A 27,583-nucleotide genomic window follows, 5' to 3' on the forward strand; every position below is an offset into this window, starting at 1 on the left:
ACAGGCAGTCTTCGGGAAATTTACGCCTGGGCGTTTGAAGGGGTGAGTATGCTGAGGCCTAATGGGGGTTTCATTGATATTCTCGGCAGGGCTGTACGCTTAGTGTATAGTCAAGGACTTTGAAGAAATAGAAGCGGCCAGTGCATTTCGCATTCACGAAGCAGAAGACGCTCGCCCCGTTTAGAGAATTCGATACGAGCTCTGCACTCAATACACAATTATACAAACTTCACCAGAGTGATCAGGGCTTGTCGAACACCCATTCAGGCCTTGGACTACAACAATCGACGTGCACCTGGCCTCGACTGATGCGTGTACCTTACTGCTCAGCTCGGGCTAGTAGGTCGACAGAGAGACATCTACCAGCTACAAGAGTGCTCTCGATGCTGCATTGTTCGAAGACCAAGGCCAACGCCGGCGCTCGTGCTTTTAGCAAAATCACCTCGAACTGGATATCCTCCATCTTCTGAGCCTTGTCCAGAGAATGAAAACCAGCAATGCCATTGCCGACACCCTGCCCACCAGCGCCACCTTGACAGCTCTCCTAACAACGTCATAATACCCCTCCAACATGACCCCCACAGCGCTCGATCTAGAGCCTCGCTGCTCCCGTCCGATTCTCCCATAATACCTCCCAACCCCCAACCCACTAATCCCCGCCTCTCCCGGCTTCTCGCTTTCGTCCCCTCCAACCCTCTCCTCCGGCTCCGGCTTCCTAACGGCTACGGGATCCAGCCCCTCCTCCACCGCCGCCGGCGCCTTATGCGCGCCCCGCGCAACCAACTTCTGCTTCTCCTTGCGGAGATTGTAGGACAAGGCCCAGACCACAAACCTGACGTCCCATGGCGTGAACGTCGGATACGTCCACAGTCTTGACGCGTCGAACGGCGGAAGCAAGTCCAGAAAATCCGCCACGATGCCTAGCGTGAGGCCCCACAGCAGCAGCGGCTTCGCCGTGGGGACGCTTCTACTCATACTCCGCCTCACCCCCAACATTGAACCGGCGCTGCTGCCGCTGCCCGCCCACCAGTTCGCAACTCTCCGCTTGACAAAAGCCGTGCTGCTCGAGACGTCGTCATGAGCCCCCTCCGGTATAAAGCCAGGAATGCTGCTACAGTACACGCTCTGCGACGGCACGAGCCGCACGGCCGCAAACACCATCTTCCCCAACATGACCCGCAGGAACCAGCGCCGGATCCCCATCTCGGCCTTTGCGAGCCGGTTCGAGACGTCCTGGAGCTCTACGGTGCGGAGGGCGGGCGAGAGCAGCGCGCGCAGCGAGACCCAGTGGCAGGATCCCACCTCCGTCGGCTGGAGCTTCAGCGCGGGAGGGGAGGGGGAGGTCAGGAGGTAGACGTAAGGGCAGAGGACCATGAGACTGCGGCGCACATGGCAGCTCGTCAGATACGCCTCACAGGTAAATATAGACGGGGGTGTGAGTTCTACCTACGGGACCTTCCCCCATGAGGTGGTGACGACGCGCTGAGGCAGGTTGCCGAGCTGGAGCGCGTGCGCCGAGAGGTCGATGCCGACTTCTTCGAGGGTCTCACGCACGGCTGTCGCCTGGTCGTCTGCGTCTTCGGGATCGCGACGCCCGCCGGGGAGCGCGACGTGGCTGGTCCATCGGTCGCCCTTGCGCTCGGCGCGCTTGATGAAGAGGACCTCTGCATCTCCATATCTCACCCAGTCCTGGTCGAAGAACGTGTTCACCTGCTCTTCAATGGACGCCGGAGCGCTAGAGGAGGCTTCAGGGGCGTCGACATCTTTCGAGGGCCAGTGGGAGTAGTGAGGTTGGATGCGGATGATAAGGGCGACGGAGGCTCGTTTGCTGATTGTTGGCGGATTCGGTACATAAGGGTAAGGATTCGAATGGAGATCAAGGAGGACAGTCTTCAGATATTGTACTAGCTCCGAGGGAGCTGTTCCCAAACTCGCAGACATGTTGCGCCCGGCTTCTGTTGAATTGGAAGTTTCGGGAGATTGTTGACTTGCGCCGATGACGAGCAGCAACTCGGCGGTCAGACGCGGCAGAATATCCCACGTGCGAGGAAGCTCTACTCTCTGCGGCAGGTGCGGGTTCATAGCCATCGAGCTTAAGAGCGTCTCAATTGAGACATAGAACTCTCTAAACCATTCTAGATTCCTGCAGATACAAAATAGACACCACTGTACGGCATATATAGAAGACCGACTACAATCAACCAGCTTCCCGCCAACAATGCGCTTCGGCAAAACCCTGCGCAAGTCCATCTACACGCCCTGGGCGGATAAATACATCGAGTACGACAAGCTGAAAAAGATTCTACGCGAAGACGAGTCCACCGCGGGATCCACCAACGACGACGATGACAAATGGACTGAGGAAGATGAGGGCGCGTTTGTCGAGGAGCTCGTGAATGTGCAGCTGGAGAAGGTTCACGCGTTCCACTCCGAGACGTACCAGAAGCTGCGGGACCGGACGGCGGCGTGCGAGGCGAAGCTTAATTCTTTAGGGCAGGGGAAGGTTGGGGATAGCAATGGGGATAGCAATGGGGATAGTAATGGGGACAGCAATGGCGGCAATGGGGCGGAAGAGAAGAGTAACGAGGAGGATGAGAAGCAGGAGGGGCGTGATGAGGACCAGGAAGCTACGCTGAAGGAGGTGCTGCAGGAGCTGGATAGCATCACGCGCGAGGTCAACGAGCTGGAGAGATACGCCCGCATCAACTATACCGGCTTTCTAAAAGCAGCCAAGAAGCACGACCGGAAGAGGGGACACGACTACCGGGTCAGGCCTCTGCTGCAGGTGCGGCTGGCGGCGCTGCCGTTCAACAAGGAGGACTACTCGCCACTGCTATACAGGCTGTCCGGGATGTACTCGTTTGTGCGGCAGGACCTCGAGCGCGACAAGCCTCAGCCAAGGGGGCTGTCGTTCTCCGACAGCCAGACTGGCGGCGAGGGCTTCACGTCGCACAAGTTCTGGGTGCATCCGGAGAATTTGCTCGAGGTCAAGACGGTCATCTTGCGCCGTCTGCCTGTGTTGGTATACAACCCGCAGACCTCCAGGATCGCCGAGGGCACACAGAAAGACCCTACCATCACGTCCATCTACTTCGACAATCCTCGGTTCTCGCTCTACGACGACAAGGTCAACCACAGACCTGACGCCTCGTCTCTGCGGCTCAGATGGTACGGGCAGCTGGCCGACAAGACAGAGATCTTCTTCGAGAAGAAGACGATGAAGGAGGGCGACGCGAGCGAGGAGCAACGCTTCGCCATCAAAGAGAAGTACATCCAGCCCTTCATCCGCGGCGACTACAAGATGGAAAAGAGCATTCAAAAGTTACAAGACCGATCCGGCGACCACGGCGCCAGAGCCGACCAGCTACACAAATCCGTCGATTCGATCCAGTCCTTCATCAAAGACAACGACCTCCAGCCCGTCGTGCGCGCAAACTATACCCGCACCGCGTTCCAGATCCCCGGCGACGACCGCGTCCGCATCAGCCTCGACACCGACCTCGCGTTGATCCGCGAAGACGCCATCGACAAAGACCGCCCCTGCCGCGATCCCGAAGACTGGCACCGCAGAGACATCGACGACGCGCAACTAGAGTACCCCTTCACCTCTATCCGCAAAGGCGAGATCAACCGCTTCCCCTTCGCTTTACTGGAAATCAAGATCAAAGGGCGCAAGAGCTACGAATGGGTTTCCGACCTCACCTCCTCTCACCTCGTGAAAGAAGCGCCGCGCTTCAGCAAGTTCGTCCACGGCGTCGCCCTCCTCTTCGAGGACCACGTCAACAGCTTCCCCTTCTGGCTGTCGCAGCTCGAAACAGACATCCGCCGCGACCCGCACGAAGCCTTCGAAGAGGAGCAGGAGCGCAAAGCAAAGGTGGCCGAGGACGAGGTGGCCGTGGGGAGCCTCTTCGGCGCCGGCTCCAAGGAGTCCGCCTCAGCCTTCAAGCACGGCGTCAGTTCTCCCGTCGGCTCGCCGGACCGCCCGTCCCGCATGGACGCCCGCCTCCAGCGCCGCGCGACGGCCGAGATGACGCGCCGAGCGAGCCAGGCCTACGTCGGCGACGCCTCGGGCAAGGAGGCCGTCGTCGACGAGGAGGACTCGGATGACGACGGCCAGCAGGCTGATCGCGACGCCGCGAACACGACCATGAGCACCGGAGGCTTCCGCAGCCTGTTCCCCTCGTTCTCGACCTCGAAATACGCGCGCGCGCACCGCGAGCGCCGCGCCAATCTCCCCGCGGGCGTCAAGGACCCGGGCCTCTGGATCAAAGACCAAGGCCCAGTCAAAGTCGAGGCCAAGGTCTGGCTCGCGAACCAGCGGACGTTTATCAAGTGGCAGCACGTAAGCGTGCTGCTGGCGAGCTTGAGCCTGGGGCTGTATAATGCCGCCGGGGAGACGAACGGGGTTGCGAGGAGTCTCGCGGTCGTGTATACGGCCATTGCGGCGTTTGCGGGCTGTTGGGGGTGGGGGGTGTATATTTGGAGGAGTAGGATGATTGAGCGGCGCAGTGGGAGGGACTTTGACAATGCGCTGGGCCCGGTGGTGGTGTGTTTGGGGCTTGTGGTCGCGTTGTGTTTGAATTTTGGGTTCAAGGTGAGCGATGATGCGATTGGGGGGTGTGGTTGGGAGAAGCTAATGGAGTGGCAGTATCGTGCGGCGATGCAGGAGAGGTCGAGACAGCATGAAGGCATGGGGAATGCCACGTACCCGTACAGCTATGGTGTGGGCGAGCTCTAGGATGCGCGGTATCGCAATTACGAGGGCACGGGTGTCGAGTTTGCGTTGAGCAGCCGATGGCCAGGATGATCCTGAACTCATCGAATGTGTGAGTGCGCTGGATCCGCTAGGAGAAGTGCTCGCAACAGGCCTTGCCGTTGTTTGTACGTCTGCATCCTATCTCGCGATTGTCGTTCTCTGCAGAGACAATCGTCCGTCCAACGCTACCGTATCACTTCAGCAGCCGTCGCGGGTGCTTGCGCGCAGACGGATATGAGAGTATTGAGCTTCGTTTCGCGCAACACTGCACGGATGGACGACAGATGTGCAGCAAGAGACGGGAGCAGCTAGCACTTTATTAATTACCGCATCCGCCGTGTGTCGCGCGAAAGTATCACTTCAACGTCTCGTATGGGTACGCAGGCCCCTTCAAGTTGTATCCCTTGATATGCATCTACGTGCTTTGCTCCCGTTGATATAGACGGCCCAGCTATGATATCGACATAACTGGTGCGGGAAGATTGTCTGTAGGTACGCGAGTGATACAATTGAAGCCATTGATCAGGTTAGAACCCGTGCGGATCTAGATCTAGATCCGCTTACGGCAATGGCAATTGTACGTAGCATCCCGTCGGGTGTTGTCCGTCGGAAGGCTTTCGCCATGAATGCTCCTTTAGGCCGTTTGTGGAGTTAGATATGCTGCAGGTCCCCTTTTGCCTAGACGCTCGAAGGCTTAGCTTTGCTTGATCTTTGCTTGACGGTTTGATCCGTCATGGTCAATTTCTTAGATCAGTGAGGCGCAATACAATTAAGTTTGCTGATCACCAGGATTTTGTAGAAGCAAGGTTGGTTGATCGCTGTCTGCCCTTCCCATAATAGCAGGTCCAAGATAGGCAGGTGTTTGATACTGTTGCCGTGCTCATCCAGGCTCAATCCAACACACAAAACCTGTTTCCTTCCAGTGTGGGTGAGTGGTTTGCTGTCAACGGTCAACGGCTGCATGTACGATGCCGCAATCTCCCGATGCTCATGCTGCGTAACAGCGTTGGTTCCTGGAGGCTCCTCGCACAAAGAAAAACTCGGACGCTGGTGTTCCCCACGGCGCGGCTGGAGAGATCTCGGATGGCGCCTTCGGCTTGTCGGCATCAGCCTGGTTCACCGCCATCTTCAACGAGCAAGGTGTGTAAGTTAGCGAGCGATTGTTTCCGCCCGTTGGTTTGCGAGAGGATGGAGTGTTGGATGATCAGCCTTCAAAGTTTCTATTCTTTTCGAAGGATTACTCTTTGGGGGCCATCTTTGCTGAGCCTCGCGATGGCTGCCGGGCTGAGACGACCCTATTTACCAACACGAGAAATATCGAATTAGCAAAATCCTGCAGGCCGACGCGAAGGATGCAGAGGATGAGGCAGGGTTCTAGCGGCCGTTGGGCCAGATTACTCGCGCCAACATGGTTCTCCTGGTCTGATGGACGGGAGTGGCGTTTCAGGCACACTGGCGCGTTTCACGGTGGGGCGAGGCTCCGCGGCTTGATTGGCGCACCCCAGACGTTTAACGGCGGTCGATGCGGGGGTTTGCGTCGGTCACTCGTTGCAGCCCCCTGGTGGCAGCAAGCAGCAATTCGCGGACCCTGCGTTAAGAGTCGTTGGAGCAGGCATCTGACGGCTGTGCTGCCCGCGTTGGCCGGATTGTGTGCAGCAGAGTGGCCTAGCGCGTCGAAAATCTTCTGGTGGGCTGTGTGCTGCTTCGCTGTTGCTGCTCCATGCAGACCTTGAACGCTGGAAATAGGGCCATCTGCACACCGGCCGGCTGCTTGTGACCGCGTCGATCCATCGATTGCTCCGTGCGGGCCATTGAGGGTGCAATAGTCTGCCGACTAGGTACTTCTTAATAGCATGAAGTCCCCCATGGTGGGTCGGTCGAGTGTGCGGCATTCCTTACTACTTCCATCGTATCAACAGAGCGCCTGTTTGCAGAGGTCAAGTCCGTCTCCTCTGGTCATCTTTAAGCCTTCTAGGTCAGTGGTCACATGTCGATATGAGTGTCCTTGCGCACTGCTATAGTCGTTTCAATTCTTCCTAACCCGTTTCTGGCTCCTCCTCCGAGATCTGCTATGGCAACTCAAGCGAGTGCTACCCTTGTATCTGCTCTACGTCAATCGCGGAGGCTATGTTGCGGAGAGCTTCATACACTCCTCCGAGGCTCCTGCGTGATATACGATTACTGACTGGCGGTCGTCAGGCGTCCCTCTTTGCGCCGCCATCAACATGAGGTCTACCTCCGTCTGGCTCGCCGCCTGCACAGGCCTGGCAGCAGCATCTCCCCTACGCCCTCACGAAGTCCACGCCCTCTACCCCAGGCAGAATGCATCAACACCATGTGCACTCGCCAGCGCCGCAGTAGCAGCCGCCCCGCGCGCAGCCGCACCTACCATACCCGCAGAACTTGCGTACAACTGTCTTACGAGCGTGCCGTTGAATGCAACGGCTGGACTGCGCCTGCTCGGGTCTATTCGGCCATACATCCAATGGCAAAGCACACTCACGTGGTTAAAGAACCCTCCTGCTGAGTACGTGGAGAAAGTGCAGGGTCCGGTCGACGTAATAGCCAACCTGGATAAGATCGAAGGGAAGCTAGAATCGGAAGAGTACGCCAACGAGTACGAGTTTTTATGGGAGCTATACAGAGCTCTCCACGTCGCGCACGACGGCCACTTGAACTTCATCCCGGACCTTGTCGGCGGCATCTTCAACTTTGGGCGAACCGTGCCGCTTGTCTCTGTGTCCGAGGATGGCAAGAAACTGCCCGCCGTGTTTGCTTATATCGACGTCCTGCAAGCGTCTTTCCCGAATAAGACATACGAGCCTTCGGCCGTCACCTCAATCGACGGACAAGATGTCAACGCGTTTCTGCAGAACTGGAGCCAGTGGGGTTCACTGCAAGACCGAGATGCCCTTTACAACAACGTCTTCTTCAACCTGCCCTCGATCTCTTTGGGACCGTCCGGTAGCGGCCAAGGCTTGTTCGTGGGTGGTGGGCGAGCACGATGGGTGTATCCGGGACCGACCACGGAGATTACTTTCGCGAACGGCACGACGAACACGTACCAGAACATCGCGCGTGTTCTGGTGTCGTTGAGGCAGGTCCAGGATGCTAGGACCCTCGTCGAGCAGTATATCATCTACTCTGAGACGGGCTCGGATTTTATCAGGCCAGGTAAGTTGACTCCGCATAGTATTCATGTTATGATCCGCGCAGCTTAGTCATGAATGCCGGCGCCTTTCAAAATTCTGTCGATGCGTTTTCTTCTGCTTTCCCGTTGAGCTGCTTGCGTACAGTTTAGGGCCTTGTGGTTCTGAGTGCTGGATTGTCACTTTGCAGCACGACCTTTACCCATATTTCGCGAGCTATTTGACAATATATTACACTTGCCAGGGCATGAGACTGACCTTCCCTGCAGACCCACAGTCACCGCATGGAAGCGGCAATGAGGTCATTACGGAGACCGTTACGGCGACCCCGACGCCGGCCCCGACACCGGACCCCATCGTCAGCGTGCCTGGTGTCACTTCGACAGTGGCAGTCGGCCCAACAAGCACAGTGACCCCTCCGCCGGGCTACCCGGCCCCTGTCATCAAGCAAACCCTAAATTACATCGGCGGCTACTACATCGACGATGCGGGTTACGAAGACGTCGCTGTTCTTACCGTCCCCTCCTTCGTCGGCGTATCTGGGGTGCAGGAAGACTTTCAGCTCATCACGACCGAGTTCCTGGCCCTGGCCAAGGCTGCAGGGAAAACTAAGTTGATCATCGACGTACAAGCTAACGGCGGTGGCACCATCCTCCTCGGCCATGACCTCTTCAAGCAGCTTTTCCCATCCATCGAGCCTTTCTCTGCGAGCCGATTCCGGGCCCACGACGCGCCCAACTTCATCGGCCAGAAGTACTCGGAACTCGCCGGCCAATATCCGCGCGATCTCAATGTGGCCAACAGGTCCGCACTGGAGTACATCTCGTCCGTCTTCAACTACCGCAGCGACGTCGACCTTAACCGCGAGAACTTCGAGTCCTGGCCCGACAAATACGACCAACACAAAGATGCCAGCGGCGACTCCTTCTCATCGCTAATCCGCTGGAACCTCAGCGACGTGCTCACTCCGCTCAACAGCGGCGGCATCAACGTCACGGGCTACGCCGACCGCACCAACGTCACCGAGCAGCCCTTCGCCGCCGAAAACATCGTCATCCTCACAGACGGCTACTGCGCGTCCACCTGCACCCTCTTCGCGGAGATGATGCGCCAGCAGGCGGGCGTCAGGACCATCGTCATGGGCGGCCGCAGCCAACCGGGGCCCATGCAGGCCATCGGCGGCGTCAAGGGCGCGAACGTCTTCCCCTGGTCTTACGTGCAGTACCTGGTCGAAGCGACGTACGCGGAGTCGACGGAGGAGGAGAAGGCGGCGTACAACCAAACGGAGATGGGGCTGTATAAGAACTACATCCCCTTCGAGCGCGCGGCCATCGGGCCGAACGTCAATTTCCGCGACGCGATCCGCGAGGGCGATGAGGGGGAGAGGGAGGTACCGCAGCAGTTCGTGTGGGAGGCCGCGGACTGTCGCATCTTTTATACGGCTGAGATGACGCTGGCGGTCGAGGCGACGTGGAGGGCGGCGGCGGACTCGGCGTTTGGCACGGGGGAGAGTAAATGTGTTGCCGGAGGCATCGGAGGTGGTGCGCCCGCGCCCGTGCCTGTGCCGAAGCCGTATGGAGGGAGGAGCAGGAGGGGAGTCGAGGTTAGTAGGAGGGCGGCGGTGCCGCGCCTGGATAGGGGGGACCGCCACTTGGAGGATAGTTTCGATGTGTGGACGAATATTGCGGAGGCGAATCTGGATGGGGATGGGATTATGTTGCCGTAAGGGTGGAGTCCTAGTGCTTGATGTCGCCACGGCGAGACACGGCAGTAATATGCTTGAAGCATGCATGGGAGGCGGCGCTGAGGTCATGGTTGATCTGCATTTTTCTTTAAGGGGTCTGTCGCTGGGTGGGCTTCATTGTTAATGCTAATGTATGCGCGTACGTTGACGCCGAACTTGATGATTGATACGAAGTCCTAATACGTTAGCTTTGCGACCTGCGTCAAGCACCCCTCTTTCCTCGAGTGCCCTTGATAGATGTTCGTTGGTCCCCCAGCGCTGCCTTGGTGACTGCAAATCATTGGCGAAGCAGTGAATAAATCAGCCAGCATATACCAATCTATTCGCATCCGCACCCGTACCTTACCCTTAAGTAGCCAGGTACAATCTGTTCCGATTACAAGCGTGCATGGTGAGAAGCCAACAGTGAGGCTCCCCAGCGACGTTCTTTTGAGCCTTCTATTTGTACGAAGAAATATACAGAACCAAGCTCTATTCTATGCGCTTCTTGTAACACTCTTTACGCTGTATTATATCCAGTTTATTCATCCTCCATCTCAGTTCTTCTTCAGCAGCATAGCCAAGCGTAACCTCCTCCAGAAATACGAAGACTGCGAATTACTCTTTTTACACATCTTCCCCGGATGTCGCCCCTGCCGTGTATGATTGGTGGAAGTGGCAGCCCGGAGCGAATTTCCTCATTCAAACTCAGGGTCCTGGGGTTCGGGACATTATCGCCGACAACCTCATTGCCGTCGCCGAGAAGTGCGGCACTCAATCCGCATATCGCGGCTTCGTAACCCGACAATGGCTTCCTGTACTGCTTCACGTCTACTTCCTTCGCGCGAAGAGCTTCACAATCGCCGTGACCATTGCTGTTACCTACCGCCCTAATATCCAAGCACTATCATATACCTAATACACCAGTGGAAGCAAAAGGCTGACAACAACGCAAACAACATGTCGAAGGTGTTCGATTATGAAGAGGGTACACCTATGCAGTATCCATCCACCATGCTGGTAGTAGAAGTGCTAAGACAACCCCCCAGTGGCCAAACACAACACCGCCGAGTCCTGCTGGGTGATACTCTACGGCTCCGTCTGGGACGTGACCTCCTTCCTCCCCTCGCACCCAGGCGGCTCGAAGATAATACTCCAGCTCGCGGGCACCGACGCGACAGAAGAGTACGACCCGATCCACCCACCAGGCACGCTCGAAGAATCCCTCCCGTCCTCCGCGAAACTCGGCACCATCGATCCAGACACCCTACCAAAGACCGAAACAGCGCCCGCAGACGACGATCCCACAGACACCGGTCCCCCGCCCCTCGAAGACCTCCTCAACCTCGACGACATAGAAGAAGCAGCCACGAAACAGCTCAGCAGAAAGGCATGGGCCTACTACTTCTCCGCGAGCGACGACCTCGCCACCAAATCTCACAACAACACCGCATACCGCCAGATCCTCCTCCGCCCGCGCATCTTCCGCGACTGCACGCACTGCTCCACCGCCACCACCCTCCTCGGCCACAGCGTCAACATCCCCATCTACGTCGCGCCGGCCGCAATGGCGCGGCTCGCGCACCCGGACGGCGAAGCCGGCATCGCAGCCGCGTGTGCGCGCTTCGGCGCCGTGCAGGTCGTGAGCAACAACGCGTCGCAGACGCCCGAGCAGATCGTGGCGGGCGCGGCGGAGGGGCAGGTGTTTGGGTGGCAGCTGTACGTGCAGACGGAGCGGGCGAAGAGCGAAGCCATGCTCGCGCGGATAGCGAAACTGCCGGCTTACAAGTTCCTCGTCCTCACGCTCGATGCGCCGGTGCCCGGGAAAAGGGAACACGACGAGCGCAGCAAGAACATCGGCGCTAACCTGCCTATACGGTCGTCTGTGCAGGAGGGCTCAGCCTCGACCACATCGCCTGACCCCGAGGCGGCCTCGGCAAAAGAGATCCCAGCCCCAACCGGCGGCGTCGGAAAGGCGCTCTTCGCGGGCACGGCGCCGGACCTGACATGGGCGACCACGCTGCCGTGGTTAGAGAAACACACCACTCTCCCCATCGTGCTGAAGGGCATACAAACGCACGAGGACGCCTACATAGCCTCCCGCCATCCGCAGGTCAAGGCCATCGTGCTGAGCAACCACGGCGGGCGCGCCATGGACACAGCCCCGCCCGCCGTGCACACGCTGCTGGAGATCCGGAAGTACTGCCCCGACGTCTTCGAGCGCGTCGAGGTGTGGGTGGACGGCGGGATCAAGCGGGGCACGGATGTGGTTAAGGCGCTTTGTCTTGGTGCGAAGGCGGTCGGAGTCGGGAGGGCGGCGCTGTTTGGGTTGGGGGCCGGGGGGCAGCAGGGCGTGGAGAGGGTGTTGGAGATTCTGAAGGCCGAGACGGAGACGGCGATGAGGTTGTTGGGGGTTGAGAGGGTGGAGGAGTTGGGGTTGCAGCATGTGAGTGTTTTCCAGAGTCGGTGCGACTGGTGTGGGTTTCAGAGCGGGAGGCTGACAATGGGGCGACAGATCAATACGCGCAGAGTGGAACAGGAGATCTATGATGGGCCGGCTAATCTGGAGGGGCCGTCCTTGTGGGAGAAGGCTTCGACAGCCATCAAGGCCAAGTTGTGAAGTTGATTTGGGGTTTTTTTGGATTTTGCTCAGTGTGCCATCTGGAGTCTGTATGCAGCACGGTGTCCACAAGGGTTCGATGTGGGTCAGTACCGGCATTTAGAATTTCCCATCACGCCTACAAAATTTCAATTCTCTTCCTGTTCTGTTGTGCGAGTGGTAGTGTGATCCACGCCCTGCGCCCGTGCCTGGCAGTTGTCCGTTGTGGACCATGGTACGGCCCCAACGGCCACGTGGGCCACAACCTTAATCTGCATCACAGTCCAGACCCTCATGGCGATTCCACATGGAGCTGCGCGCAAGCGGGAGGTGCGAATACATCGTCAAAAAACACCATCGGCAAATACGTGCGACGGAGTAGAATAGACACTGTCGCAGAGTTACCAGTATGAGAATTGCATATCCGGGAGATTTCAGGTATCCAAAGCACGGAGCCGCGGAACTGCAGTATGGCCACAACTCCGGTTCAGTCGCGACTCTTCGCTAGAACCACATACTCGACGTGTAAGCGAAACCCACTGTCTGAGCGAACCCACAAAGTTGATCAACTTCGCCATGCCCACGCCTATATAAGGATCCACGATTCCCCCTCCCACTCTTCTTACCACCAGCTTCTCAATACATCATCCATCCCTCCATCATCACCACAGAAAATCTTCATCAATACCACAAGACCACACACCACCACCACCACCCAACCAAAAATGGCCAAGACACTTCTCGTCTCCGCCCTCCTCCTCACCCTCACCATCGCCACCACCGCAGCTCCCATCCCCGCCACACCAACAACACTGGCCCCCTACACGCTGCCCAGCTCCGACACCAGAGGCAAAGACACGCACCCGATGAACATGCCGGTCGTCGCCCCCTGCAGCGATCCGCGCTGGAACTTCGTCGGCTTCGCCGGCTGCTACGCGCTCGTCAACGGCGGCGATTTCAACAACAAGGACTTTAACGCTCCGCCGGACGTGATCAAGGGCTTTGACCATCGTGAGAAGCCGCAGCGTCGCGAGGCTGAGAAGGAGGATGAGGGCGCAGGCAAGGACGCTGGCGGGGATCCTGTCAAGGTCGTGTGTGGAGACGGGTTGGATGAGAAGTGTATGCTGCTTGTTGGGGGACATGGTGTTGTGAGGGAGAGTGATGTTGTGGAGCGCGAGGTGGAGGCGCCCGTCGTCGAAGTGGAAGGGCCGGGAGAAGTGGAGGGCCCGGGGATGAAGAGGCCGGAGATGGAGACGGAGGCGGAGGAGGGAGGCCGTGTGGTGAAGTGGTTGGGCAAGAGGTCACCTTGGCAGTGGTGCCTTAATGCGCTGGCTTGTGCGAACACGGTCGAGAATATGAAGGATGGCAAGGACGGTAAGGATGATGAGTAGAGTTTTCAGAGGCTGGTGGGCTGCCAGGAGGGGAGGTGGATGGGTGTGAGTTCGACTGCTAGGCGGAGTAATGGGTTGTTTCGTGTCTGCTTCTCTGTGGCTTTTGTCTGTCTTTGGTGCTTCTGCTTAAGCAGCATGCTTTCTTGCTTTACCGCAGCGGCAGTGTAGGTAGCAGCCTACACAAAGGCAGTCTGAGTTCTGATGGTATACGTTGAGAGGATGTCGGCGACAGGTTCCACCCGACGGCTGTCTAAGCGTAAAGTCTCTCCTCCTTGAGTATGTCCACCTCTTTTTCATCTACCAAAGATCCTATCGCAGCATATCCCACTTCTCCATGCGGCGTCACGTCGCCAAAGCGCACTCTAATATTCCTCAACAATCTCGAGCGTTCGGCGCAGTCAAGCGCCGAGCCGCCCTGCGGCAGGTTCATGTACGGATTATCTCGTGTCATTGTCGCAATGTCCATCGCAAGATCAGGTCCACGACGCACGAACCCCAGCGCCAGTCCGACAACTCCAGCGATGAACATTGCTGAAGTGGATACGAGCAACGTTGCGAGCCATCTCTTGTCGCAGACTAAGATCTCTTCGCTTTCGGACATGACAGCGTTGGTGGCTTGCAACACATTGGTGCCGTTCCCAAGATTGCTGTCTGAATGTGGTATGCCACCGGGAACGACGAAAGCTCCGATGCCCGCTAACCAGAAAGTGTTCAGCAACTGGGCAAAGCTTATAGCAAAAGACTTCGGCCCGACAGTGTATAGCCGCGGCATCTTGGCCGTGGTGTTGAACGGAGATCCAGGGTTGGTGAAATATCGCTGAACTGCAGATGGTGTAAACATGTTCGCCATAACGGCTTGTTGAAGGTTTAGAGTGAATATATATGTGTTCTGATGAGAATCATCGAGGAAAGTCCAACCGGACGGCAGATGTGGCAACGTCGAGTCGCGCATTCGCACCACTTCGCAGCTCCTGCCTTTGCAATGGACTTGAACCTCAACATGGCGGGTGCGCATCGTGCACTCGGCATAGCTCATACGGGCGTTGTCGGTATCGTCATAACTGAAGTACACCCAGTTTCGAGGTGGTGGATCGTTCGTGTTTGATGTGAGCGCCAGGTATCGCGAAGAGTTGTCGGCGATGCGTTCTGTCTTTAGTGCCCATGAGTAGTCTTGTGCTTCGATCCAATCATAGTTATCCGTATCTCTCGTGTCGTTGCCGTACTCCTCTAAACGCGGACAGTCAAGGGCCCAGTACGAAGTCTCCAGGCTGAAAGTGGTATTCGCTCGATCCGCTACGGCCGAGACAGGGATACCAATCAAGGAAGAATAGACAGAACTATTTGCATCGACCGCGTGCCAGCCATCGCTGGTGGAGCTGGTGTTCAAGCTTTCCATCATAGGAATCTTCACGTTGCCCCAGGTATCCATGCTGGAAGATTTGGTGGATGGAGGACTCAGCAGTGCCGCTATGAAGAGGGACTTTTGAAGCTGCGAGAAGGACGTACTATCGCCTACGCCTGTCACAGCCACATCATCTCCGCGAATCAATGAGCCGTTCATATCCAGATATCTCATCGTCACAGGTGTGTGCGTAAATTCCCGAGCGAAGCCGAGGACGCGGAGAGAAGCCTGGCCACCAACCGGCGAGAGTGACCACAGTAGAATAAGGCTGATAGCTACGGGGCCGACGGTGCGAAGCTTGAGCTGTGTTGTTACGGTGGCAAATATGGCCGTGCTGCCGAACAGCTGATCGAGTACTCCTAGGCGTTCACCGCGCTCAAGCCGCCATAGCGCGATGGAATGTAAAGCCTGGCTGACCACCGCAGCAAACAGGATCGGAAACACTGTGGGACCCTATGGCTCGAGTCAGCATGCGTCCTAAGAAGAGGTTGGCATTAGTACTGCCGATTCTATTCTGAAATGTAGTCATGAAGCTGCGGCATGAAATTTCTTATGGACGAAAGATTCAGCATCTCGCCTGTCGTCTTAGGTCGGACAAGGTATGACATGATCGAAGGGTGTTGCATTTGGAAGCAACACGTTGTACAAGAATTGTATGGAGGTGGTAATCGGAAAATGAGAGGCACGTACATATCGAGCTGCATCTATAAGCTTGGCCTTATACGATATCGACGCCGTTGCGACGCCGTCGTACTTCAGCACTATACCACCGTACACAAAGAATACAATGGATATCAGAATGACCACGATGTCTCCCAAACAGCTAAGGGCTGAAATGATACCGCCTCTGTGCAATTTTTGCGGTTTCTGCGGCCATCTGGGAATGTTGATCTGTTTGGAGAGTTTTTCTGAGTTTGAGGCCCGCTCGGAATTAAGAGAAGGAGGAGAATCAGATACGGGCGATACGGGAGAGTAATTGACTGTTGGAAGGACTCGCTGCGGGAGCCAGCCCACCGCACGCGAACGAGGAGTACCAGGAGCAGTAGACATGATAGGATTAAGAGCTGAGAAAACAACTGAACGTAAACGCAGCGGGAATAGCCTCAAGGGTCTGACATTGTGAGGCAAGAATATATGGAGGGCTGCCTGCGGCACAGCATGGCGCATCTGGCCCCCATGCTGTTTTGGCGGCACGCTGTAGCCCCTGTAGCGGATTATATGCAGGCTTTAAATAGGTTATGGCGGCAGTAGACGTAAGAAGCGATTGGATAAGAGAACCCCAAGCGCGTACCAGGCAATTCGGACCGCATAGCGCTCGTAAGGAAGCAGTCGCAGTCTGAGGCCAGAAATCCTCGAGCTATGACACCAACTCTTGATGCTCCCCGTCCCAACCTTAATGTCTAAGCCGTGAAAGGCGCATGAGATTTGACTACGAGGAAGTATCGTCAAAACATCGACGTGAGCTCATTGAGGTAAGAACGTGCTTACCACACTCTCCCGGTTGGGCCTTCGGCGCTTATCGCGATCATGCCATGGAAGCGGCGCGTATCTAGAGAAGGATCTGAAGGATTAGAACTTGGTGGATCCGGAAACAGCACTATCCACACGTTCGTTTTGGCAGGATATGATCGGATAGGCGAAAGGGGTGTAGCGTCATGCAGTCTATGCTAAGTTTGGTTCATGGCGGAGCTTTGGAAAGGCGTTCTGTACCGCAATGCACGTGCCTCTGGTATAATAGCCCAACCTCCATTTCTCACCAGCCCGCCAATGGTCTTTCCGATACTTCAAGAATGAAAGTGCCCTTCGTAGCTTCTCCAGTTGTTAGTATCAATAACGCGGCACGAGACTTCAGGTTGTGCGCGACGTTTGGTCTCACAATGATGAAGGGCTCTTTTTATCACGTGCATACACCAAAGTGTCCAAGCCAGCAATACTCCAACACGTCACGAAGGTGAGGAACAGAGGAGGTATCGTTGAGTTTCATTGATGCATGTGGGAAGAAGGTGAAGCAACTATCCAGCCTGGAGGCTCCCCTATGGCCACAAGTATTGACAGTGAACGAAAGTCGGACCCAGGCTGACCTGATGCACCAGATCTAGATATCCTCGAGGCAAGCCTCAACAGACCGACTATCGATCTGTTGCGAGGAATCGAGACTAGACACCCGGCATCTACGCAAATGGGCCGATGAGGAAGAAAAGATCAAAACAGTTCCGTGAAAGGAACGACCCAGCATGCAGCCAAATACCACCCTCGACTTCCGAGCGAGGATATTCCAGGTGTAGCAGAGACGTCAGAAGTGGCAGCGGATCTCGAAAAATCTGGATCCGCCATCCCGTCTAGGATGATACACTAGTAGTTCCACCGAACAGTTGGGTGGTTGAGGGATGCACCGACGTTCTTGCCGTACTGTCCGCCCCAGTTGCCTGCATTGCCTGGTCAGCGCAAGGAAGATATAAGCCGGGAACGGAGGACAAACCTGGCTTCTTGTAATTGCAAACAGTAAAGAAAGGAGCGACGTTAGCACCAACATTGGCCAACTTGCCTTCGCGGGCGGAGCAGTCGAAGGTGTGGCAGCCAACCGCAGTAGTCTCCTTCCAAACGATCTGCGAGAAGTGGCCCCAACCATGGAAGTTGCCCATGTCTGGGTCCGCCTTGCCGTACTGGCCTTCATAGAAGTTGACTTCGCCATTGTAGAACAACTCAGTAATGACAGCGGTGACGTTGTTCTCCCGAACGCCAGCAGCGATGTTCTGGCCATACCCCCCGCCGCCGGCTTTGCTGTAAGGATGTCAACAACGGCACCGAAGTTGTGAGCAGAGAAGGCTACTTACGTGTTGTGCTCGTACTTGCAAGAACTTCCGATTTCGCGTGCGATCGCGGCGAGGTTCTCGTCCCAGACAAGAGCAGGAGCGGAGTGGTTGGCACGGTGAACGTTGTGATGGCGTAAGACAAGATCGGCGTAGCCAGTCGGACGACCAGAGGTGGGAGCAGGGGCAGCTGCCTCGGAAGTCACTGGAGCTTCAGAAGGAGCCGGAGCCTCGGTGGGGGCCGGAGCAGCAGAGGTAGCCGGAGTTTCGGAAGTAACGGGAGCTTCAGAAGTAGCTGGGACCTCAGAGGTAGCAGGAGCTTCGGTAGTGGTAGGAACAGTGACGAAGGTGGGCTGCTCCGAAGTGGGAGCGGGAGCAGCGACGGAAGTAGTTGTGGACTTCCTGGAACGGCGAGTCCAGTAGCCACGGTTACGCGTCACGGTGAGCGCCGGAGCAGCAGTCGAAGTAGGAGCCGGAGCCTCCCCGCCAGCCGTTACGTATTGAGTGACGGTAACGTAGGCGTACTCAGTGACGAGGTCGCGCTTGAGCACTGGAGTGGCGATGGCGCCAACGGCGAGAGCCGCAGTGACGAAGATGGAGGAACGCATGTTGATTTGTTTGAGTGCGGTTGTGAGTGAGTTCGACTTTTGGTGTCCGGATCTCAGATCGCTGACAGAGCTATGGAAGACTGACTGGAAGTTAGCTCCGTGCCATCCAGACGCCGGCAATCTGAGGAAGAACAAAGCGATATTTAAAGAAGAGCACGTTGTTCTAGGCCCGAGGATCAGGTCACGAAGCGGGAGTGGCTACTTACGCGGCAACGGTTGATCAACCTCACTGAGGGATAGAAGCTGGAAGGGTGCGACTGAGGCGCACGCGCGGGACAAAGGATTGTGGAGTGTGTGGAAAAGAAAGTGGTCTCGTGGAGGCTATGCTCGCACAAGAGAAGGCAGAATTGCAAATGAAGGTGGATGAAGAACAAAAGACAGACGTTGGTGGATGACCGAGAAGGATGTGGTTGAGGGAGAGGAGGCTTAAGAAGACCGGAAAGACGCTAATTAAGCGAGGACGAGGTCTCGTGTTTCAAGTTTGTGGTGGTGAAGCTGTGGAGGCGGGCGAGTCAAAGACAAGACGAGATGAACAACAAGCACCCGTGCTGCCGCAGACAAACGGAAACGTCCGAGCAATTTAAAGGCCCAATTGATCGTCACCTTCACGGACTTCGAAGTGATACATGCACGCCGGCTCCATAGAATGTACATTTTCGAATCGCAGTCGTTGTTTTGGTACGATTCATGCCACATGTCGTTATGGAGACGCCGCTTCATCCCTAGCTGCCCGTTCGCAGGAGTCTCTCTCTCTTCCCTTGCGCTTAGCAATGCTCATCTGTCTACTGCCAGCTAACCCCTCAATGGAGGTGTGGATGTTTCCTGCCCTTTGATCTCCCCCGTGGCTGACTCTGTTCCGTCGCGGCGTATCAGATTGTCTGGGTTCCTGCGCCGCATGACAGCTGTACCCCTGAAAATCTGCATGGATTGCGCAAACTTCGGTGCGCACATGTCGGGAACGGGTTACCGTGACAAGGAACAAACGCCACAGCCGCCCGTAGCCAAAACACCGTGTCCCTGTAACCCGGTGCGCCCGAATCCTTCATCTCGGGATCGCGTGCATCATCACAGGAGACGCGAGGAGCCGGTCGAGAAGGCGGGGGCCTCGAGCCAGTCGAGGCGCCAAGAGCTTCGCTGGCCAGAGCACCCCGCATCTCCTTCTCGCGCGCTTTCGCGTGTCACATCAGAGCACCTCACTAAGCCCTGTGTGGTGATCTCTGCCGTTCGAGAGCTCTGATCGTCCACAGGTGCATAAGAAGCGCGGTTGAGCCCCACAGATAAGGTTTGACGGCAGGCATATCCAGCGTCGACTGCCGCCGACAGGTATCACCACAGTGCTACAACTTCCAACTATCCAATGGTGTTCTGCTTCACAGTTCCGCAAAATTTCGTTTCCACCTGTCTCAAACGAGTGCAAAAGCGTTTACCTCCCCATGCGTTGGCAATGTCCCCTGTCTCTCGATGGCGTCGGCATCTTACCCGACACCGTACCTCAAAGGCAGCTTGCGGGCGTAGACTAGATTCTGTCTAGAGAATGTATGCCAGCAAGACTACGCGGCCTCCGAGTGTATGTCCGACTGTCGGCGGAGCGAAGATCGTTTGCATGTATGACCTCGCGTGTCGAAAGGGCTCGCGAGTAACGATTCATTTGCAAACAGCCAAAAGTTTAGAATATTTGAGATGTCAGCTAAGGCTCTTTCAGCGGATGGCGCTCGGATTTCAAATCTCCATCAGGATGGTTGTGCGTTCTTTGTTCACTGCCGCAGATGAGCCTCATGACCAAAGGACGAGCTCCAGCCCTTCCCCACTGGGCTCATGCAGGCCCGCGTCCATGACCGCCGTGGCCACATGGTCGAGATGCGCTGCACGACACCTAGAGTTAGTGCATTGCGCACACAACTGCACGGAACCTTTCATTTCCATGCCACATGTTGAGCGGTGGAGTAGGATATCCGGACTCTGCTCTTGGAAATTCGATACGGTCTACACGTCACTAATGGGTTCTCGTGTCATCTGGTGCTCTTCAGCACAACGGACTCTGAGCCGGGATGGAAAGGGGAGAGTGAAAAACATGAAACGGAGGGCTGCTTCAAGATGGGCTGTGAACAGGGATATCTGTCGCAGCTAGGTTTAGCGCGGACCCGGGAGCCTATCGATCCTTTTGGCTTCCCGCCGCTTGGCGTGGGTTTCCAGAACTTTGGGATGGTGGCTCAAACGGGCGCTTCTGCCTCAGGACAGCTCAAACCTACGAAGGAGGAGGTCTTTACTGATGAAGCGGTGGCCGCTTGACCACCCTCCAATATCATTAACAAACGCTAATCATCAGTTCATATAATTTGTGTCTGGACCTTATGTTAACTGAAGATATATCTAAAGAACCAGTCCCCATCCCCAAGCACCTAAAGATTGTACTAAGAAAACCTTTGGTCGCGCGCCATCAAGCGGCCGCTTCCTCCGAAAATACACTCTCCTTCGTAACTTCGTCGCCAGTGAATGCATCGAGTACACGCCTCAACGTCCAAGTTGGAAACAAGACAAGTTCCTCGGTTTACTGACCTATTTCTTTCGAAAGATATGCCTCGCTGCCCACCAACATGATTTGATCTATACAAATACGTTCAAAGAGCTCTAAATTTGGACAAGAAGGGATCATATCTTCCGAAGGACGAGACCATCAATATACAAGCTCTGAGCCGAACCTCGGCAGAATATCACGATCTCCACGGTTCGGATTAGGCCGATGTAGCGGTGCTCAACGTTTGAAGGCTTCCCTCAGTCTGGAAGCCTTTCACGGTGTCGGTAGCTTCCTGTGGTGAGCTGAGGAGCGCCGCTGCTGCATGGGAACCGCGTGCCTGGAGGGCCGGACTGTGATACAACTGCATAGAGAGAAAGCTAAGAAGCCAGAGTAGGGAAAAGTTCGTCGAGCCTCCAACGGGAGTGACGGGCCATCCTTTTCAGGCGTCATAACTTGAACGCAGTTTCCAAGCGAGAGCTGAAGAAATAGACGTGCGTATCTAAGAATCTCTTTGGCTCTTGGTTTCCTTCGCGAAGGTCAACTCATGGAGCAACAACTCTACGTTTACACCGAGGTGTTCTTGGTCCTGGGACAGCCGTCAGCTAAAGTCGACCTCTCCGTCCTTGAGGCGGATGGGAGGAGCATAGTGGAGTAAGTTCTTCGGAGGGTGCCGTTACGTGCGCCGTCGCGAGCTTCTCAACCGCGCCATCTCGCGTCGCTTCTTGCACTTCTTCATTCTATTTCCAAACAATAGGCCATAATGTAGACAACTTCCACTACGAACTTTCTTCCTCGGGTGCTTGTGATATCTGACTTACCAAACCTCAGACGAGTCATCTGTCAGGTCGTTGGAGAGAGCATGAACCTGACAGCTTCGATATACGCATCCGTCAATATAATCATGCGTTAGCATAGAACTCTTTGCCAAAAACACTCTTTTTCGTAACAGTCTCATCTCAGGGTTGTTCTGTTCGATGACTGTTCGACGTCCCCCTAACTGCACCATCTGAGTCTGCCTGTTGACGTTTTCCGCCGATTTTGTCCAGAGCTCAGCTTGTCCAACCTCAATCCAAGACGGGCCTGATAAAGTTGGGCAGCCGGTGATATACCCGCACCAGAAATTCGGCCTGGTCGTACGAGGCTTCACCCCGCAACTTGCCACAGCTCAAAAGGGGTTTCGGTGTCATATGGCAACTGACTTACAGGAATTGATCCGCGAAAGGTCCAAGGGCACCTAAAAGAGGGAGTTGGTAGTACCGACAGTTTGTTCCAATTCGTACTCAGCTTTACTGGGCGTTTCTAAAGTCTGAGATTACCGGACAAAACACCATGAATAGTACTGGAGCACGAACACTCAAATTGTAACTGACCGCAGCCGAATTACTGTCAACGGACAAAGTGACTGCTCCAGGCCCGTGCCTACATCCTACGGCAAGCTCCTCCGCGTTCTAGCACCATCCGCCTTACGTGCGACCACCACTATGTTTGCTACGAACCGCGCTCTTGTTTTTGTCTAAGCTTGTGGCGCAGAAATACGTTCACCATGTAACCGTCGCCTGTCATCACGGCAACTAACAACCGCGACGGTTCCGGTTGTCAAGTCATAGCCCCGGATACCGAGTTCTTCTGGAGCACCAAATGTATATCAGATGACCTATGACGCTTGACACGCGGGTAGTAACGGCGGGATGCAAAAACCCGTGTTGGCATTCGACTATCAAACGCCAATCGGATTTCATTACCCTGTTGAGAGAGAAAGCATCTTATGTACAGCTCTTGAGCCTGCACCTTTATCCCCAGGGAACGCTTGGGCTTCTCGGGTCACTGCTCTGATGAGGCTACCGGAGCTACCGGTCTTCACATCTTAATCTGTCGGTCTGAGAGCACCAAAGACAGCACACTGACACGTACCACAGTTTCAGGCCGCTACCACGCCGCTAAACTCCGTATGATGATAGCCAGCTCAAACCTATACCTCCCACGGCGTGAATCAACAACGATGCAACACAGATCGCAAACGTCTAGCCGTTCGCTCTAATAGCTAGGTACAATAGTAGTCGAGAACTCCTAAAATAATTCGATGCCGCGCTTAGCCTTGACCGAACCTGATGAGCAGCTAAACCAACGTCGTACTGAAAGAGACGGAAGGCCTGACTGTAGTTATCAAACCCGCGCTCGAGTCGATTCTCCATGACAGGAGTCACTGACACAGGAGCCGCACCCATTAACTCTTCAAACACTGAATCTGCGTCAAGCGGCAATGCCTCAACCCCTCAAGTCAGTATTTGCTTCCTGACGGTGCGGCTGTAGCCCGACGCTGAACTTGACGCTTTTGCGTTAAGCAGACCAAACAGTCAACAGAACATCGAGACTTACTTGACAGAACCTTCAATCTAGTTGCAAAGCTCTTTTGTCTAACACACAGCAATAAACTTGCTCGACTTCACTTCTGTCGAGTCTTAGAGACGTACATCTCACGTGAGATCGTCCTATGTCGGAACCTGGCACGGGACCCCCTAAGGAGGGCTCAAAGTGCTGAGTGCAGCAGGCCTGTCTCCAGTCGCGCCATTGACCGAGACTGAGAATGCCGGAGCTAGAAGTCAGATAGGAGCAGATCGTCACAGCAGGGTTGGGTGGGTTGCCTCCCAGGATCAGCAGAGTAGTTTCTGAAAGCAATAGTACATCAATACCTAATGATAATGCATTCGAATACCGAAACCGACCTCACTTGCTCCAAGATGACCAAGTCCCCACCAAACGCCTGCCCATGTGCCCCGAAGCCAACGACAGTCCGTCCACCATATCGGACATACGGATGCAGCCGCCCCAACAGTCTATTCTCTTACACACACCCCTAAAACCTAACCCCAAGTCCCCCTTTTCCGGGCTCTCACGCCACACCCACCCCATGCCCATGCCCATGCCCATCCCCACCGGCCTCACTGCTCCCACCCCCTCAGCCCCGCCCCCGCGGCCAGCCCCCCACTCCTCGGCCCCCCATTCCCACCCCCCACGCCCTCCAAACACTCGCCCATCCTCTTGACCGCCGTCTTCGCCCTCTCCTTAACATCCAACTCCCCATCCTTCAGCAGTCCCTGCAGCTTCTCCCAGAACCCTAAACTCCGGAGCTCCAGCGCTCTCAGCCTGGCGGCACCCTTCTCGCTCTCGTCGTCCACCCAGGTAAGATTGTGCACGAGCCAGACACACCCAACCCGGATGCGCGGGTCTGGGTGCGAGAGCAGGGGTAGGATGCCGTCGGTGAAGAGGGACGTCTGCGAGAGGAGGAGGGTCCGGTATTTAGGTGTGCAGGCGGCGATGTGCACGAGGATGAAGACGGCAGATTGGAGGATCGAGGTTGTTTGGGCTGAGGAGGGGGCGAGCGGGGTAGAGGCGGGACGTTTACTGGCGTTAGTGCCGGCGCTGCTGCTGGGGCTGTTGCTGCTGGTGAGGTGCGAGGGTGAGGTAGCGATGTTCGGTGCCTTGAGCTTCGCCAGCAGCACGCGGAACAGGTTATCCGTGCCGAAGGTGTTGAAGACGTAGTCGACCATCTCCATGCCAGACGGTGAGGGGTCGTTGAGGAGGTTCCGCAGAATGTCGAGGGCTTGCTCCTGCGCCCACAGCTCGTCGCGGTAGGCCCGGAGGTGCGGGTTCTGCTCCGCGTCGCGGATGGCTGCTAAACGGGCGCGGGTTGCGGCGGGGAGAGCATGCGGCTTGCGCGAGAACCGCAAGCTGCTGCCGCTGTCGAGCATGCCGTCTTCGTCTTCGGAGGACGAGGACGGCGAGCCGGCGTCGATGTCCATTGCGGGTTCGTCGACGGCGTTTAGAAGGTCTACTTGCTCGCCCGCTGCGTTGGGAGTGCCCATCCCTATGGGCGTTGTGCCTTGGGATTGACCCCGCGGCGCGGCGTAGGAGTCTTTGGGCTCTCCGGAGGCAACCTTGAGCAGCCAGCCGGGGCCGAGCCCTTCTACGCAGTAGATCTTGAATTCGTTCGGCACTTTGTGGACGAGGTGTTTCACCGCCCAGAGCGATAGATAGCGCTTGCGTGCGTGCGCTGAGTGAGCATGATTGCAGAGCGTTTTGACAATACCTTCTTGAATCAGGGGCTGTAAGATGTTAGAGCTGATGAATCACGCAGCCCCACGGGGTGCTAGGGGTACCATACCTCTTTCACGCCACTAAACTCAAGGACCAGATTAATGATTGCATCAATGGCAGCAACCTGTATCTCCTCAACAGGGTGCGTAAGGAGCTTGAAGATCGGCTTCGCCACACCATAGTCGATGAGGCTTGTCCGCAGGACGCTGATAGACCTCGACATTGAACGAGCCGCATCGCAAGCCGCTATAACAACATTTAGGGGGTTGCCATCTTTGGCACTAGTCGTGACAGTCGCCAAGTCTGTAGAATCGTCGTATGGCGTCAGGGAGTCAGTAACACACTGAAGTGCACCACTCTCGATGATCTTCTTCCGCAGTCCGTCATCTCTATGCGCGATAGCCGCCATAGCCAGGAGCGCGCTCTCTCGGCATTTCAGCGCGTGCACCACTTCAGGCATAAGCCCGGGCCCACCCAACGTCCGCGAGGGATCGCTCTCAGCGTCTTCAAGCGACGATGACTGAGGGGTAGGCGACCACATCTGCTGCTTCGACGGGACGACAGGATCGAACGACCTCTTCAGCACGTGGCAGATCTTTTTGATAGCTCCAGCACCCGCAGCAGCGCCCTGCGACTCCAGGCTCTCGCCCAAAAGCGCCGCCAGCACAGCAGGTGCTCGCTCCTTAATCATCTGCGCGGTCTGCTTCTCCAGCGCGTGGTCGGGGCCCGGAGGCGGAGGAGCCTTTTTTTGGTCGGACGAGCCTGCATCGTCCATCATGTTCACAACGAGCGGCACAAGAAGGAGCTTCAGCGCGCGATCGCGATTCTCGTTGTAGCCATCGGGCGTGTCGGGCGTGAAGCGTATGGTGGCGGCATGGAGGAGCGCGACTAACCAGGCGGCGAAGAGCCGGTCGGCGTCGTGTTCAGTCCGAGCAAGGTGGATGAGCCAGGCGAAGAGGGGGCTCTCGAAGTCGTCGGACGTGATCAGTCGCGCCGAGGGCTCGATGTGGGCATCCGCGAAGCTTGTAATCGCGGCAATGTCTCCGGCTGCGCTGAAAGAACCTAGTGCGGGGAAAGCCTTGGAGAAGGAATGTTCGCTCTTGCTTTTGACGGCCTGAAGCTGGGGCAGTAGGTTGTCGATGGAGTTCATTTGCACGGATGGCGATTGAGTAGTGTTGTAGTCCGCGAACGACACATGGCTGTCTTGCGAAAGCTGAGATCTTGGAGGGAACAACCCGACAATGGCTGGCGAGTAGAGCAATCGCGCCGCCCGGTAGCTCGAGCTTGTTATCACCATGACGACAGCCTCGAGCAGATAACGAAGGCTCGTCCTGGGCGGCGCCGGAGGCAGCGCTGCCACAACTGCGCTGTCCGCATACGGTGACATGTGTCCTGTCGAAGCAGCAAACGCCGCCAGTCGGGAGGCTAGCAGGTCCAGGATTCCCTCCTTAACTAGAAATACCCTGTCGGCTTCCTCCGAGCATGTCACAGCTATCAGTCGAGCAGTAAGTGTGACGTGCTGATGCGCTGCCGGCGACCTCTGGGCGAGTATATCCCCCAAGCACCTCACCACGGGCTTCGTGTATAACTGCTGGCGGAGGTAGGCAGCCGGAGCGTCCGGTACATAGTGTCCAGTATAGAGTAGTTTGACAGCATTGGCGATCGTCACAAGGACGCCGAGGGTGGCCGTCACCAACTTGGGCGGCGTCTCAGCAGGCGACAGCGACTGCAGCAGTGGTGGAAGGATACCGCCCGCGAGCAGAGGAGCAACGAACGCCGGGCCACCTGTTCAATCCACCCGTCAGCGTTATACCCTTCTCCCCAAAAGCCTCCAACACATCATCCAAGACCACACCCCCCCAGAGCGCCTCACCAAAAGCCAAACTCCCGGCCACCAGCGTCGCCTGCAACCTCACCTCATCCTCTCCCGTCCACTCCGCTTCCCTCGACGCGGCCGCATTCCCGTTCAGTTCTCTACTCCTCCTCTTCCCGCTCGCCTTGGTCGTGGCCGTCAGTATCCGCACCAGAGACCCCACGACGCCCCGTCGGATGGCTAGCTCTTTCCGCTGGTCGTGGCCCACTATTTCATTCTTCAGTTGCTTGAGCGCTGCAATTTGAGACTCGACAGACGTTGGCTCTCGTAGTTCGGCGAGCGCTGGTGGGGTGGGCGCGCGTGCCATGGTGGGGGTGGAAGGCGTGGATGCTGCGGAGGGATGCGGAGGGATGGTTGACTGGGCTTCACCAAGATTCGGTCCACTGAATCATCCGCGGTTGCATCGGAAGGAGATGGAGTCGGGATCCGTTGTGCTTGTAATGGGTGGCGGAATGGTTGTGGTTTTGGGATGGGCATGGGCTGATCCTCTGGGTACCTAGGTAGGAATGCTCGATTGAGGTTGAAGATGCACAACCACGCTTTCAGCGGATTGGCACCTTGATGTCTCGAATCAGAACGGTTTGGACTTCTTCTTTGAAACACTATGGGTACTTCCCTGGACTGATCGGAATGAAAGTCTGTTCGAAATTTCATGAGTACAT

The 27,583-nt window shown here is 56.4% G+C and overlaps 8 protein-coding genes across 8 annotated transcripts; 4 read left to right on the top strand and 4 right to left on the bottom strand.

The window, feature by feature from the left end:
* Positions 1 to 438: 438 nt before the first annotated feature.
* On the bottom strand, positions 439 to 1,941 carry W97_00974 (uncharacterized protein; the record flags this gene model as incomplete). Its single annotated transcript, XM_007778885.1, has 2 exons — positions 439 to 1,378; positions 1,451 to 1,941. 2 exons carry the CDS (start codon positions 1,939 to 1,941, stop codon positions 439 to 441), a joined length of 1,431 nt encoding a protein of 476 aa, XP_007777075.1.
* Positions 1,942 to 2,218: 277 nt separating this feature from the next.
* Positions 2,219 to 4,738, top strand: W97_00975 (uncharacterized protein; the record flags this gene model as incomplete). Its single annotated transcript, XM_007778886.1, has 2 exons — positions 2,219 to 4,594; positions 4,649 to 4,738. 2 exons carry the CDS (start codon positions 2,219 to 2,221, stop codon positions 4,736 to 4,738), a joined length of 2,466 nt encoding a protein of 821 aa, XP_007777076.1.
* Positions 4,739 to 6,981: 2,243 nt separating this feature from the next.
* W97_00976 (uncharacterized protein) lies at positions 6,982 to 9,631 on the top strand (the record flags this gene model as incomplete). Its single annotated transcript, XM_007778887.1, has 2 exons — positions 6,982 to 7,930; positions 8,175 to 9,631. 2 exons carry the CDS (start codon positions 6,982 to 6,984, stop codon positions 9,629 to 9,631), a joined length of 2,406 nt encoding a protein of 801 aa, XP_007777077.1.
* A 957-nt stretch (positions 9,632 to 10,588) lies between these two features.
* W97_00977 (uncharacterized protein) lies at positions 10,589 to 12,248 on the top strand (the record flags this gene model as incomplete). Its single annotated transcript, XM_007778888.1, has 3 exons — positions 10,589 to 10,616; positions 10,678 to 12,074; positions 12,144 to 12,248. 3 exons carry the CDS (start codon positions 10,589 to 10,591, stop codon positions 12,246 to 12,248), a joined length of 1,530 nt encoding a protein of 509 aa, XP_007777078.1.
* A 704-nt stretch (positions 12,249 to 12,952) lies between these two features.
* On the top strand, positions 12,953 to 13,618 carry W97_00978 (uncharacterized protein; the record flags this gene model as incomplete). The annotated part of the gene is made up of 1 exon (XM_007778889.1): positions 12,953 to 13,618. One exon carries the CDS (start codon positions 12,953 to 12,955, stop codon positions 13,616 to 13,618), a length of 666 nt encoding a protein of 221 aa, XP_007777079.1.
* Positions 13,619 to 13,868: 250 nt separating this feature from the next.
* W97_00979 (uncharacterized protein) lies at positions 13,869 to 15,047 on the bottom strand (the record flags this gene model as incomplete). Its single annotated transcript, XM_007778890.1, has 1 exon — positions 13,869 to 15,047. The coding sequence occupies one exon, from the start codon at positions 15,045 to 15,047 to the stop codon at positions 13,869 to 13,871; it is 1,179 nt and encodes a 392-aa protein (XP_007777080.1).
* A 2,325-nt stretch (positions 15,048 to 17,372) lies between these two features.
* W97_00980 (uncharacterized protein) lies at positions 17,373 to 18,438 on the bottom strand (the record flags this gene model as incomplete). The annotated part of the gene is made up of 3 exons (XM_007778891.1): positions 17,373 to 17,446; positions 17,500 to 17,801; positions 17,855 to 18,438. The coding sequence occupies 3 exons, from the start codon at positions 18,436 to 18,438 to the stop codon at positions 17,373 to 17,375; spliced, it is 960 nt and encodes a 319-aa protein (XP_007777081.1).
* A 5,454-nt stretch (positions 18,439 to 23,892) lies between these two features.
* Positions 23,893 to 27,228, bottom strand: W97_00981 (uncharacterized protein; the record flags this gene model as incomplete). The annotated part of the gene is made up of 3 exons (XM_007778892.1): positions 23,893 to 25,056; positions 25,116 to 26,833; positions 26,922 to 27,228. The coding sequence occupies 3 exons, from the start codon at positions 27,226 to 27,228 to the stop codon at positions 23,893 to 23,895; spliced, it is 3,189 nt and encodes a 1,062-aa protein (XP_007777082.1).
* Positions 27,229 to 27,583: the final 355 nt, after the last annotated feature.

The sequence above is a fragment of the Coniosporium apollinis genome, assembly GCF_000281105.1.
Source record: "Coniosporium apollinis CBS 100218 chromosome Unknown supercont1.3, whole genome shotgun sequence".
NCBI lineage: Eukaryota > Fungi > Ascomycota > Dothideomycetes > Coniosporium > Coniosporium apollinis.